General features: G+C 42.4%; 1 protein-coding gene across 1 annotated transcript in view; it reads left to right on the top strand.

Annotated features, from left to right (window-relative positions):
- Positions 1-13,718, top strand: part of CERKL (CERK like autophagy regulator) — a 421,375-nt gene that overhangs the window by 285,259 nt on the left and 122,398 nt on the right. Inside the window, exons 9-10 of the mRNA XM_069225454.1 lie at positions 3,856-3,887; positions 3,990-4,098. Coding sequence (XP_069081555.1) covers positions 3,856-3,887; positions 3,990-4,098 — 141 coding nt within the window. The remainder of the gene's footprint in view (positions 1-3,855; positions 3,888-3,989; positions 4,099-13,718) is intronic.

Raw genomic sequence — 13,718 nt, 5'->3', positions numbered from 1 at the left:
AGATTGTAGCAACTTTTTCACCTTGAACAGAACATCACGCTGCCGACTTCCTTGCTTGACCATACTCTTCCAAAGAAGAGGAGAGACTCCACCATCTGGATCCAAAAAGAGCATTATTGTTCTACATTGATCATACTAAAGACATTGGGTGGACTATCAACTGCAACGGATTAACTGGAGCAAAGAAAGTCAAAGCAGTCCAGAAGAGAACTGTCTCCAGGTAGGTTGTATTCTGCATTAAAATCTGCTATGCACTGGCCAAGAAACAACCCCCTGAGGTTTTGATGGCTTAATCCACCAGAGCAAAGGCTGTGACCACTGTATTAGCTCGAAGAGTCCCTATCCAGTGCATCTGTCAGGCAGTGACTTGGGCATCACTGCACACTTTTGCCAATCACCACTGTCTCAGATCGGGTGTGATGGGCGTTTCACCTATTCAGGTGTTACTATAAACAGTCTGCAGACCCATCTCCGAGGAGAAATGGTTTTGTTATTTATTCTAAGGTACAGAATCTGCAGCTAGAAGTCTCTATCAGATGCATAAGTTATTCACAGTTAGTAATGCTTTATCTGGTAGAGACTCGATTTAGCCGCAGGTTCCTTACCGACTCTCCCATCCTCCCTGTTCTGCGAACTGTGATTTTCACCTTGAGAGGTCCTTGAGGACCTCATCTGGCACACTGGTTTAATACTTCAGTATAGCTCTGTTCTTCTGGTATGGAAAAACAGCCATGAAACTGAGGTCAGCTTGCTGGAGTGGCACCTATTAGGCTCTGTGCATATCATTTCCGGCATGAACACCACCACTCAATGCCACCTCTAGTGCACAAAGGGTCTGCTTGGGAAAAAAACTCCAGATTCAGTCTGACACCTTGGAATGTTCTAAGGTATGGAATCTACAGCTAGATGGAGTATCTGCCAGATAAGGCATTGCCAAAGGTGAGTAACTTGTTCATTTGGGGCCAGGAAGGGTGTATGTCAGGGCTGTGTACTGGCCCCCTTTTTATTTACTTTGTATATTAATGATCTTAATAGACATTTAAGCTTACTAGATCAAGATATGCCCCAGATAGGATATCGGCCAGTCCCATTGCTTCTTTATGCTGATGATGCTGTTCTTGTGATTTGAAGAGCAAAAGGCTATAGAGACATTTGGATGTCTTTTCAGGATTTATGAAGAAATATGGGTTGTAGAGCCAGGCGGCTCTGAGTTCAGTGTTGACCTGGCTAGTTACAAGCCAGACCTCCGTCACCATGTCATGAACCATGTTCCCGGGGGGACCGCGGTCCCCTTGTGGGTCTGCCTGCCAGGGTTGTAATTGGGTGGTTGGACCGCCAAAGTTGCGGCGGTCCGACCGTCAACGTGAGTGTGGTGGTCCTTGGACCACCACACTTATAATGAGGCTCTTAGTGCTTAACAAGCCCTTAGTTTGTTCCAACTTATCATGAATAAGTTTGACATGAAGCCTAATTAGGTAGTCGAGCTCTGAAAAAAGAGAAATGATGCAGATTTCACAGATGATAACAGAGTAAACAGCATTTGTTTTGTCACCCTCTTCACAATGTTCAAAGGTTTTCGTTCCCCTAATATTAAGCTTGAAAATGTGTTTTAGTAACAGGGAACCGACCACTTACCGCAGGCCCAGAACTGCCAATCCACCAGAATAATAGTTTCCTACTGAGGCCGGGGTTACAGAACATGTATGTTCAGGAGGCAACATGTTAACAGTGGTATCACCAAACAAGGAGATCTTCCACTCTGCCAGCTTAGTCTTCTTGCATATAAACCCAACAACGCGAACAAGAAAGGAGTCAATAGTAGAAGTCTGTTATATAGCGATATTACCAGTTGGCATACCTGCAGCTATATGTTTGGCCATATTTCAAACCATCTTGTGGGGCCAGATAAAAGTAGGGTGACCCATCCCAGCCTCTAACAGGTGCTGACGGGAGCAGATGGGCGTGCCCCTGGCCCTTGCTTCATCAGAATGCAGCCCACAGTCATCCCTTGCAACGAGGCAGGCAAGAGCGCTTTGTAGTGCAGGATATCTGGGGCCAACCTCCTTTGCCCCTACTCTGCTGTCACAAAGATGATCATGGGACTAGGAGTCCCAAATGAAGATTCTGGCATCCCCTACAGTAAATATGTAGTACAACCTAAAGAAGTAATTGTTTCTAAGAATGGTTAAACATTTATCTGGATTGCAATGAATTGAACAAAGTTATTTCCTTCAAAATCCCTTAATTGTTGTTATCATCAGATCAATTTACTTATAAAATTTCAACTCCATTCAAAAGTTCATCACTACACTATACAGAATTTTCAAAATGACAGAAATTAAGTTGGGAATCTGTTGATGGAATTTGGGTTAAGTACTGCAAGATAAAGGCCCCATTGTTAGAAAAGAGCACAGACTGCTCAAGGAAAGCAGTCTTTGTAGACCATTCTTTAAAAGTAATGGTATGACTTTGTCGACGTTAAATGGTCTTTAACCAACTCTACTCTGAGACATGAAATACTTTTACATAGAAGACAGAAGACTATGTAGTCTGGAGCAGATGTTTATTTATATACTTAAAGCAGCCAGCACGTGTAGGCATTAAGGAGCTGTGTTCTACTTTAGTTGAAGCTTCCTCTTAAAATATTGGGTGTACTCTTGGAAGTATACCCAAGAGAATACATTTCAGGGTTAACTTAGAAGTATGACATTTTTTCAGTATTTTGGGTGGTGAGACCGATTTCTGCTGCAATTACATTTTTCCCTTCGGTTTTCCAAGGTGCTAGAGTATTATCCACCATCTATATAATACTCAAGGCCAGGGGGTTGCAACCTTTTCTGTAATAGAAGCTACTTTTTTCCATGAAATCATCAAGATCTATTAATATTATTGCTGTTGTGATAGTGATGACATCAGACAAGATTACATTAGTGGCCGCCATATGCAAGATTACTACCACCTTAGTGCATCAGGCGACTTTATCAGCCGTAATGTAAAAAAGGCTTTGCCAACATGGAATGCCTTTACGTGGGTAATACACAACTGGCATAGCAGCAATGCCCTTGGTACCAAGGTAATAACACTTGTAAAAAGTCTCTCCAGTGCCACATGATGTTATCACTCAAATATCAGACTTAACTATATTTTGGAAATTCAGCCATTTTCCCCCAAATATCAGGTTATGGGTTATGAAAATAAACATATTTTCACTCAAAATAAACCCTGAATTTTGGTATACATATAATAATTCAACCAAGTAAAAGCTTCTACTTTAGTAGGCTGGGCTGCACAGAGGATAGCTACTATCAGGTAGCTGGAGTGCTACCAGTAGATCAAAAGCTACTGATTGGCAAAGCCTGCTCAAGGCCATACTTTCCACCCCTTCCTGTCCACCCCGCCCCCCCTTCAGTTCCCCAGAAAAGGTCATGTGCCACAAAGTTTAGGCTGGTCTGCAAAAATTTGCCAAGCCCTACACCAAGACTAGCTACCGTTAACCTAAATGTTACTGTTTAATTAGTCCTCAAGAACATGTATAATTCCCTCTGCGATAGGGAGATGAAGAGCAGAATAAGCCTGCATTGGTTTACATGGTTTGGCTCTTGAACAACTTATGAAATATACCTTGGTCAACATCGCCTACCAAAAGGTTACCCTATACCTTCCAATGTGATTACAGGAAATATTGGAATGTTGTGGACAGTGGATCATATATGGAAAGCCTGAAAATGACCCTCCGAGGGGGGGTTAAGTATTTAATGCACCCCACGATGCAGCTGTCTGTTTATTCTTCTGTCATATGCTTTATATTAACATTAAGTGCAGATGTCTCTAATATGAACATTTTCTGCCCCCCAGAAAGAAAAAGAATGAACAAATTCATAAAGTTGGTAAGTTTTATTTAAGTAACATTGAAAGTAACCTTGTCTTGATAATGATTTGTTAATTACAGAGCTACATTTAGTTGATACTATTTATTGGTTTTGATGCAGATAATTCTGAACAGTGGCAGAGCATGAAGGGGAATTTCCTGAATGTCAGTATAATGGCAATCCCTTGTTTATGTTCAATGGCACCCCGAGGACTGGCCCCTAACACCAAGTACGTCTGACTTAATTCAAACCAGTATTCATGGATTTTTGTACTGATATTATTATTAGATAAATGCAAGGTCATTTCTAAAATGCTTATGTGGATTGATCGTGGTCATAAGCAGTGCCTGATGGGGGTCCAAATTATAGTTAGATTACCTAATCATAATTTGTAAATTTAAGTGGGTTTTTTAGATTTTGTTTTGTAAGCATAACTGCACTTTATCTGTGCTCTTTCAGTGAATTTCTGAAGTTTTTGTTAAACATATGTTAAGGGTTTGACCAAAGCTATGCTTGAATTTGACTTTGTTTTTTGCTATGAATTTCTGAGTTTTTTTTATCATATACTCCTTTCTCTAGGTAATCCCTCTTCCGCTACCCAGACTACCTGTCTCCCTTCTCTCTCCCCTTTCTTCCACTAATGCCATTGTCCTTACTATTATAATCAGGACCTGTATATGTTAACCCTATGTTTATGCACTTGTTTCTTCAACGAATTAACAGTACTATGTAAGACCTTGTGTCACATTCATTGTTAACTTATAAAGCGCACCTATGTATTGGGTTACCATGCGCTATAGAAATCTACTAAATAAATAGTAAATAAATATATCACATCCAATTGTTCCTTGCACCTATTTATAGTCAACACCTGTGGCACACAGCCAGCTATCGTGCACAGTGAGGTCTAAGCACAGGGCCTGCATCCAAGCCACTTTGGCTGGCTAACCACACTTGTGCGTGGCTTGGAGCCAAAGCCTGGCAGCCAACCTTCACTGTACATGCCCTGCTGTATGAGCACCCGCTACAGGCGTTAATGCTTGTGAATGGTGTGTGCAGACAGGCCTTAAGCACAACACTGCGCAGGTGTCCATTCTCAGCGGAGTTGGGTGCAGCGTCTGCCAGGCTCTGCGCCCAACACCCTCATGCATAGAATATGACATACTATTTATATCCATTGTTGAAGGAGGGAAGGAGGGATAATTTCAGGGACACGACAGTGTGATAGTAGTGCAATACTATATTAATAAATAGCATGCAATAGTAATAAATAGTCGTAAATAGCATATTAATCTCTGCATACACACACATATATACATATAGATTAATATACATATATGTGTGTGTGTGTGTGTGTACTTAGTGAGAGGAAGTGTTTTTATGCAGATGTGCAGAATTTAATATGCTGTTTGTTACCATTTATATATTTATATTTTGCCTTTTTGTACAGCGATGTTGCCACTCCAGGTTAATCTCCTGGTGCAAGTGCAGTGCAAAAGAGAAGGATACAAATGTTAGAATTAAGGTATCCAGCAGGATGATGATGTTTATTTTTAGGGAAGTAGCAGAATTAGATCTTGAAAAGCCAGGTTTTCAGTGTGTTCCTGAATTTCATCGGCTGAGGCAAGGCCCAGATTTCTAGTGGGATAGAGTTCCACAGCATAGTGCACTGGAATCAAAACGCATTTTCACCATATTTTGCAAGTTTGTTGGGGGAAACAACAAAAAATACCATAATATGACACAAGGGCATGACTCAGGGTATATCTTTGGAAATTGTTATAGAGGTACAGAGGACTGAGATCCTACAATATTTTGTACATCCGGCAAGCAGATTTAAACAGCAGATTTGCCGAAAATGTGCCATGATTGAATCAAACTTTCTCAGATTGGAAATAGCCTTTACTGGAGCTTTTTGAAGTTTTTGGAGTCGATGGGTGGCTGACTTGGAAAGACTCAACTATACCACGTTATCATAGTACAGTTTAGCCAAGGTGAAGGAATTCTCTGCCATGACTTTGAGTAGAAAGGATTAAAAAAGGCATAATCTTGCCCAATAGTCTGATTTGATTAAAATGTGATTTCGTAACATTAAAAATCACATTATCTAGCTCACCTTGGAAACTGAGGAAGGGCATTTCCTGAGATTAGAGGGCCACAGTGCATTGTACCATAGGATGATTTTATTTAAAACTGGAAGGATTTCCAATTTCATTGTGTATTGTTGAGACAGTTTTGCCCCATCTAGTTTGCAGCATACAAAATCGCCTCTACTCCCATCACCTAGTTACAAGGAATATCTCACAAGTTTATTCTGATAAGCATGTCATCCGCATATAGATATCATTCAACATCGAAGTTTGTTAGCAAATTTGGGTGGGAGGGGCGTACAAAGAATGAAAAGCAGTGGCGAGAGAAATGAGCCCTGGGCACTCTGCAGGGAATCCAGTTGAAAAAAGCGCCTTGTTGGACAGATTGAGTTCTAGATGAGATAAAGGAAGAAATCCATTCATGCTGTGGTTGATCGTATCAAATTCTACAGAGACGTTCAGGAATACTAGTACTCACGAACCACCTCTTTCTACCAGTGTACAAAGGTCATCCATAGCTAAAATAATTACCAGCCCTGTAGAGCAATCTGGTCTAAAACCTACTTGTTTTAATCCTAGTTGATAATGGGGTTCAGCATAGAATTGTAATTGGGCGTTACCACTGTTCCACAATTATTGCAGTATGCAGAAGTAAGGAAAAGGTCTAAAGTTAGCCGAGTTTTCTGAGTCCTCTCCTGATTTCGTCAGTTACCGTCTTATAATGGCCCTTTTCAACTAAAAGAAACTTCTGCCTCTCTGCATAGTTCACAGGATAGGTAATCACAAATTAAAGATGACAGAGACATATGTAATGTTCACAATCTCTATTTAATGTAGAAAGGATACTGCTAACCCACACAGCAGAGGAATTCCTCCACTCTTAGCTATTGAACCAATCCCTACTCGTAAAATAAAAGTGAAAGTCGCCCAAAAATGAAGTACAGGGTTTCCGAATTCAGTAATATCACAAATGAAAGCTGCAAGCCAATGACTGTACACAAATCATCGACACTGTAATCATTCCTCCCAAGCTATGATTTTACATTGGTGACACACTACCACCCAGTAGGCTAAATTGCTTTTCTTTCAATATTTATTTACCATAATCATCTCAAAAGAAAGTCCGCCCCTTCTGTGGGGAGAGTTTCTAGGTTTACATTACTTGGAGCAAAAGGAACTGGGAGAAAAATAATTAATTAGCCATAATAGCCACTGCGCTCAAATAGCTTCATGCCTCTGTGGACTCGGTTTTTAACTACCATTACTATCAATCAACATAAATGGTTAAACGTCCAGGGAAATCAGTCTTGCATTACTAACTCTGAAAGTGTTCACAATATGTCAAACAAACATTGATACATAATACCTGGCCTTAACTTTTACTACTTTCCTTTTTGCCATTTAACCAATTGGTAGGTAACAGTCAGAATATGTTCCTTTTAAGTTGAGATACTTCATAAAACAAGCAATTGAGGGTGTGGGATATAGACTGTGATTAAATGTGAGCTATCAGTTTCTCATCACTGCCCACATGGCTGAAGAGTTTTGATGGAATATCATTTATTGTAGATCTACCCTGGTGCAATAGCTTGTGACCTCCTCGTCTGTTACTATCGTTGTTGCTTATTAAAAAATGGTTAATATGTATCATGGCAAGAAGTTCTTCAAAATCTTGTGCTAACAGGGGATATGATCTCTGTGTTTAATTGCACAATGATGTTCAAGCGCCTCTTCTATCAATGAAAGATTGTGCTACTATTAATGAACAGCTGCATAAATTCTGCTTTACACAAAATATACACTTGTATTTTCACTTCTGCACTTGAACCAACCTTTTCTTTTTTTAAATCTATCTGTAGAGCTACACTTGTTAAGAGACCACTTACCAATCATTGCTCAAAGGATTTAGTTCTTTTAAAAGTGATGAAAGGGGGTCTTGACCAAAATGGCGATTAGCTGAGGCGCTCTTCCAGGTCTCTCCAACCTCGCTGCTGCTATAGCAAAGTGGTTCCCAACCTTTCGACTTCTGTGGACTCCCACTTTACCAATACTGGATCCCGGGGACCCCCACTGAATCATTATTGGAATCCGGGGACCACTACTGAGTCATTACTGAAAGTTGTGGACCTAATCTGATATTATTGTTTAATTTTCTAAGTCGTCACAGACCCCCTGAGGAGGCTTCGTGGACCCCCAGGGTCCCCGGACAACAGGTTGGGAACCACTTTTATAGCACATCACAGCACTCTCTCCGCTGCTGGGCAGGGTGTGAACTTGACAGCCCTCAGCTGGAGTCTGCCTGGCTTTCCTGAAAACAAGACAGCAGATGTGAAACTGGCCCGGTGGGAAGTTGCCTAGCAGAGAACCCTTGGCCCAGCACAGAAAACTGGGTCATCCTCCTCCACTCGACCTGACTGACTACGGGACCTGACAAATGGGGCACTTCCATACAAACCCTAAAGCCATTGACCACCATGAGTGTGGGAAGGAAGAAGATCCAGACCCAGAGGCAATCTCCCCCACCCTCCTGCATGCCCCCAGAGAAGACCTGGAGGGACTGAGTCGGGCACGCGGCCCTGGAGCACTGTGGCTGGGGCTGAGACAACCCTGCTGGGCCCTGGGAGATCTGTTGTGAACTAGCGCGAGCCACATGAGGAGCATCTAAGGGCAGCCCACAGAACATTTGAATTGAGCTCTCCAGCATTTGCACTCCCCTAGATAGCTGGCCCCCCATTCCTCTTGAAGATACTACTGGTAGGCCTGTCCACACAGACACTGCAGTGGCACGTCTGAGCCATGTTTACAGGGCTACTAATGTGGGTGGCACAACCAGTGCTGCAGGCACACTAGTAGCATTTGATTCAGGTCCTATGCACCTCTAGTGCACTTTACTAGGGACTTACTAGTAAATCAAATATGTCAATCGGGAATAGTCAATTTCACATATACTTTACATGGGAGTACTTGCACTTTAGCACTAGTCAGCAGTAGCAAAGTGCCCAGAGTACCAAAAAACAGCAACAACAGAGTCCAGCGCACAGTCAAAACATGGGAGGCAAAAAAGATAGGGGAGACCACGCCAAGGATGCCAGTTCTAACACCCACCCCCACCATGGAGGTACACTCGGAGATACAGATTGCAGAGGCTTTTAAAGACTTACAAAACATTATCCTTTGACACCCAAAGAGATGTCGAAGACCCCTTGACATACCAAGCAACAAATCCAGTAACAAAGCTCTCACCCTACCTATTTAAAAAGCTACAACACTTTGGATTTGGCAAACAATTTCTTTGTTGAATTAAGAGCATCAATAGCACTCCCAGGGCTTTTTTGCGTATCAATGGAATCTTTCCCACACTTTTTGCTATTGGCCAGGACATCAGGCAGGGCTGCCCCCTGTACCTGCTTCTTTTCACCCTTTATATTGAGCCACTGGCTCAACGCATAAGGGCACATCCGGACATAACTGGCATTACGTTCATTGGCGACCAGCCTATATGCTGACGATGTAATCCTAGCTATCACTCACTTGTCTTCTGTCCAGGCCCTGACTCAGGAGTTGCAGACGTTCTGTACATTATCAGGGTTTAAAGTTAATGTGGGGAAATTGCTGATCCTGAATCTCTCTGCCACACCCTAGACTAAGGCAGTTTTCAGAGCTCAGTTTCCATTTGAGTGGGCCACAGACTCATATCGCATACCCCGGGATTCAGTTAGCAAAGTCACTCCACACCATTTCTCTGAATTACGAGAATATGCTTAGACAGGTCAAAACAGACCTTACCGGGTGGGAATGACTTGGCCTTTCCTGGATCGGCAGAATCGCAGCCACCAAAACGACCACACTGCTGATAAATCTTTATCTTTTTCAAGCTCTGCTGCTGACTCTGCCTAGACAAGCACTCAGGTACCTGCAGATCACCATCAATTGCTTTATCTGTAGGCGAGAGGGGTGGGGGAGAAACCTCAATTACAGAAAAAGGTTCTATGCAGACCACAACCAGGGGCGGATTGCCTGTGGCCTCATTCCTGCGATACTATCTGGCCTCGCAACTACGATTCCTGGAGGAATGGGGTTGGCCACTCACAGAGAAACACTGGTTCTTTATGGACCAGGCAGTGGCGGGCCCTCATATATGGAAAGAACCCCAGCTTCTTAAAAAACACAGAGGCTGGGGACTCTATTTCTTGCTAGTAACATGGGCCGTCTTTCAAGTATGGAATGAGGTGGAGACAAAGGAGGGACTGAAGTCCTTCCCTTCCCTTCCCTATGACACCAATCCTGCTGAACCCAGATTTCACCCCTGGTCTGCAACCCAAGCACTTTAGACGATGGCATGAAGGGAGTTGTAAAAGGATTGGAGCTCTGTTTGACCTCCAATGGATTATCCCCTTCGAACATCTTAAAATGGACTACGGCTTGACAGAGGCAGACAGAATCCAATACCTTCAAGTGAGACATTGAGCGTTTCACCCCTCTGTCTGGCCCCACTCAGAAAGGACCTTGACTGACTTCAAAAGGTGGCTAATCCTTAAACGCACTGACAAGACTCTGATCACAGAATTATGTGCCATCCTTAGCAAAGAGAAGACTAATACCCCTACACCTGGGCAGAGACGTTCGGAGGGAGAGCTCGGCAGGTCACTAACTGATGCGAAATGGGCAGACATTTACCACAGAGCAAGGCACACTGCACACAACATATCTAGCACAGATACACCATGTAAGATAGGATTGTACTGGTACCGCATTCTGCCTAGATTGGGAGTTTGGCACCCTGAATGCATCAAGGAGTATTGGAGGAGGTGTGGAGCAACGGACACATTGATTCACCTGCTATGACATTGCCCCAAACTGTCCCAGTTCTGGAGACAGGTGCTACATGACATTGACATGGCTTTCGAGAACCGCTGCCATTCCTCAGTATACATCCTGGTTACATAAGTTGTGGTTTATCAGAGGCATGGAAAGGGTGTCGCTCGCATTAGATCAGCAGCTAGACGACTACTCCACAGAATGGGCTCCTTTATACGTATATTATCCACGGAATTCAAATAACTGACTTACCCTAATTATTTGAAATTGTTATGGTTGCTTCCTTCCACCTATGGCTACCTCACTGCTTCCCCAGCATAACCCCCCTGGTGACTTATATACTTCAAACAACTTCATGGACTCGACTGACTTTTCACAAGTAACACTTACTCACTATTTGGGAGGGATGGGGAAGAGGTTCTTGGTGCTTGTTGTTGTTCTGACATTTCATCTTTAACACTGTCGTGAGTACATGCATCGTTGCTGGCCTCTGGGTTGTGGGCATAAGCTGTATACCCTCTTGTTCTTCAAATGCTATACTACCAGCCCTTTGGGTTGTAGGCATTCATCTGTGTACTGGCCACAGCACTATCCAACATTATAATGATAATAAAAATAATTGATGCATAAAGGTGATGAAAGGATTGCATCAAATTTTATCTCATAGACGGCCACCAGTTTGCAAAAGGCTCAAGTGTTTGTTTATACTACTACTTATAATAATCTTAGGTTGTAAAATTCAGTACTGAAGACTGTTATGACATGTATCTGCACATTACATTTTTGATTAGGAGCTTTAGATATTAAAGTATCATTTTTATTCTTAGAGTTCACTTTCAGGTGTAAGTTACCCCTTACTTTTGAATCGTTCTACTCGGATGCCATTTTCATACGAATTGGGAGTGTCCGTGCTATCCACAATTTAAAGTAGCTTTAAGGAGTTACACATAGGGAATAATCCTCTTCGAACCTTTAGAGGTGTTGACGTTAAGTGTAAAAGGATGCAGCAAGGTTTATAAGACAACCTTTTACTTCTAGTTGAGGTGAATATATTGTGATTAAAAACATTAACACTTCTTACCAGAGTTTCACTGCCGTTCCAGGTCAAGAGTAGGTCATTTATAAATTGTAACCACAGCCTAACACATTTGGTATCTTTCTCAGTTTGTTCCGTCTTCCCAACTTGAAGATACAAGCACGTGCCTCTTTATTCACCACATTTATCTGACTGCCATTCCTGAAAAAACAAAAACAGAACATTTGTAAAATTATCTTTGAATTTTCAGTGCGTGGCTTTAATCTAGAATTCAGATAATGGACTCAAGTGTTGAGCCCATCTCACTGTTTAGATACTATTGTAAAGGAACCACATGTCACAGGTGACCACTCGATAATAAGTATGCCAAAAAAGTTTGCATAGCTTCAAAAGGAAATATTTACTATTGAAAACCTAATGAGTGAGGCTAAGGTAATAACTTAAGGTACCTCAAAATGGTCTTCCCAGTCTGAAGTCATCTCCAGTATACTCCCTTTAGAGGAGACAGTAGTTCTTGGTGTTCTAGTGGTATCCCTATGTGCGTTTTAGGGAAAATATATTGCTGGCACACTGTGATACGTATTTCTTTAAAACTAAAATTCCACTAGTCACTCACATTTCTAAAAGCCCAAACATTTCATGGTCTTAATTATGACTTCTCTGTTTTTTTCCAAATTATGTTTGTTCACAACAGGCATCTTTTCCAGCTGTCGAGGTGCCACCTCCATGCATAATTGCTTTGTGAGTAAGACAATGTACCTTTACTGCGCAGAGGGTTTGAGGATCAACTGTTCATCACCACAGAGCGATTCATTTGCTTTCTGGTGTCGTGTAGATTAATTATCATTCCGAACTCTATTCCTTTTTAGCTTTTCAGATCAACACCAACAGTCTCTTTAAAGAAACCCATGGTATCAAATATTACATTTAAGATGTATTTTCATTTTTACATAGCCCCTAGTCAGTACTCTTGTCTTTAGCTATATTAAGTTCTTCCAATCAATCAATCAGGAAATTTCTAAAGCGCGCTACGTACCCGTTAGGGTTTCAAGGCGCTGAGGGGAGGGGAGGGGGGTTGCTGCTATTGGTCGAAGAGCCAGGTCTTGAGGAGTCTCCTGATGGTGAGGAGGTCCCAGGTCTGGCGCAGGGGGGTCGGGAGGGCGTTCCAGGTCTTGGCGGCGAGGTAGGAGAAGGATCTGCTGCCGGAGGTCTTGCTTTGGAATCGGGGAACGATGGCGAGGGAGAGATTGGCAGAGTGGAGTTGGCGGGAGGGGACGTAGAAGTTGAGTCTGTTGTTCAGGTAGGCGGGTCCGGTGTTGTGGAGTGCTTTGTGCGCGTGGGTGAGGAGTTTAAAGGTGATCCTCTTGTCCACGGTTCAACAGTCCAACAGTTAATCTCCACTCGTTGTTATGTGTTCCCTAACCTCTCTGCTTAGATAATATAAAACATTCATTTCCTCAGTGTCTGAAATCTATAACTTGGTCTTTTTCGATTGACCTTTATGGTTTTGTTGGGTGACAGTGGAGTTATTTCAGCACTCACTTAACTTGTTGGTCATTGTCCCTGTGCCACTACCCCTAGATTATTCTTTCAGCACTCCGCCTACTCCAGTCAATTGTGTGAGCTCACTTCCAAGAGAGAGGTGCTCTACTGCTGTGGTTCACTGCGTCAAATCACTTACTCAGTCTCATTAGTGATCATAACAGTTCTTCGTGTCACCAAGTGGCCACTAGAAACTCACTCTGCTTCCCGTTCCCCATTTGTGTTACCCAAAAATCATCTGTGCCATTGTTGACTCTGCAGATAGGGATAAATATATTATCATAAAAACCATTGGGGGTATACTGCCCATGGCTCAAATGGTCCTTTAAAAATATCAATACCCCTTTAAAGCCGGAGCAGTGT

The sequence above is a fragment of the Pleurodeles waltl genome, chromosome 3_1, assembly GCF_031143425.1.
Source record: "Pleurodeles waltl isolate 20211129_DDA chromosome 3_1, aPleWal1.hap1.20221129, whole genome shotgun sequence".
Classification (NCBI taxonomy): domain Eukaryota; kingdom Metazoa; phylum Chordata; class Amphibia; order Caudata; family Salamandridae; genus Pleurodeles; species Pleurodeles waltl.
The sequence above is the reverse complement of the archived record's forward strand: the minus strand, read 5'-3'. Positions and strand labels throughout refer to the sequence as shown.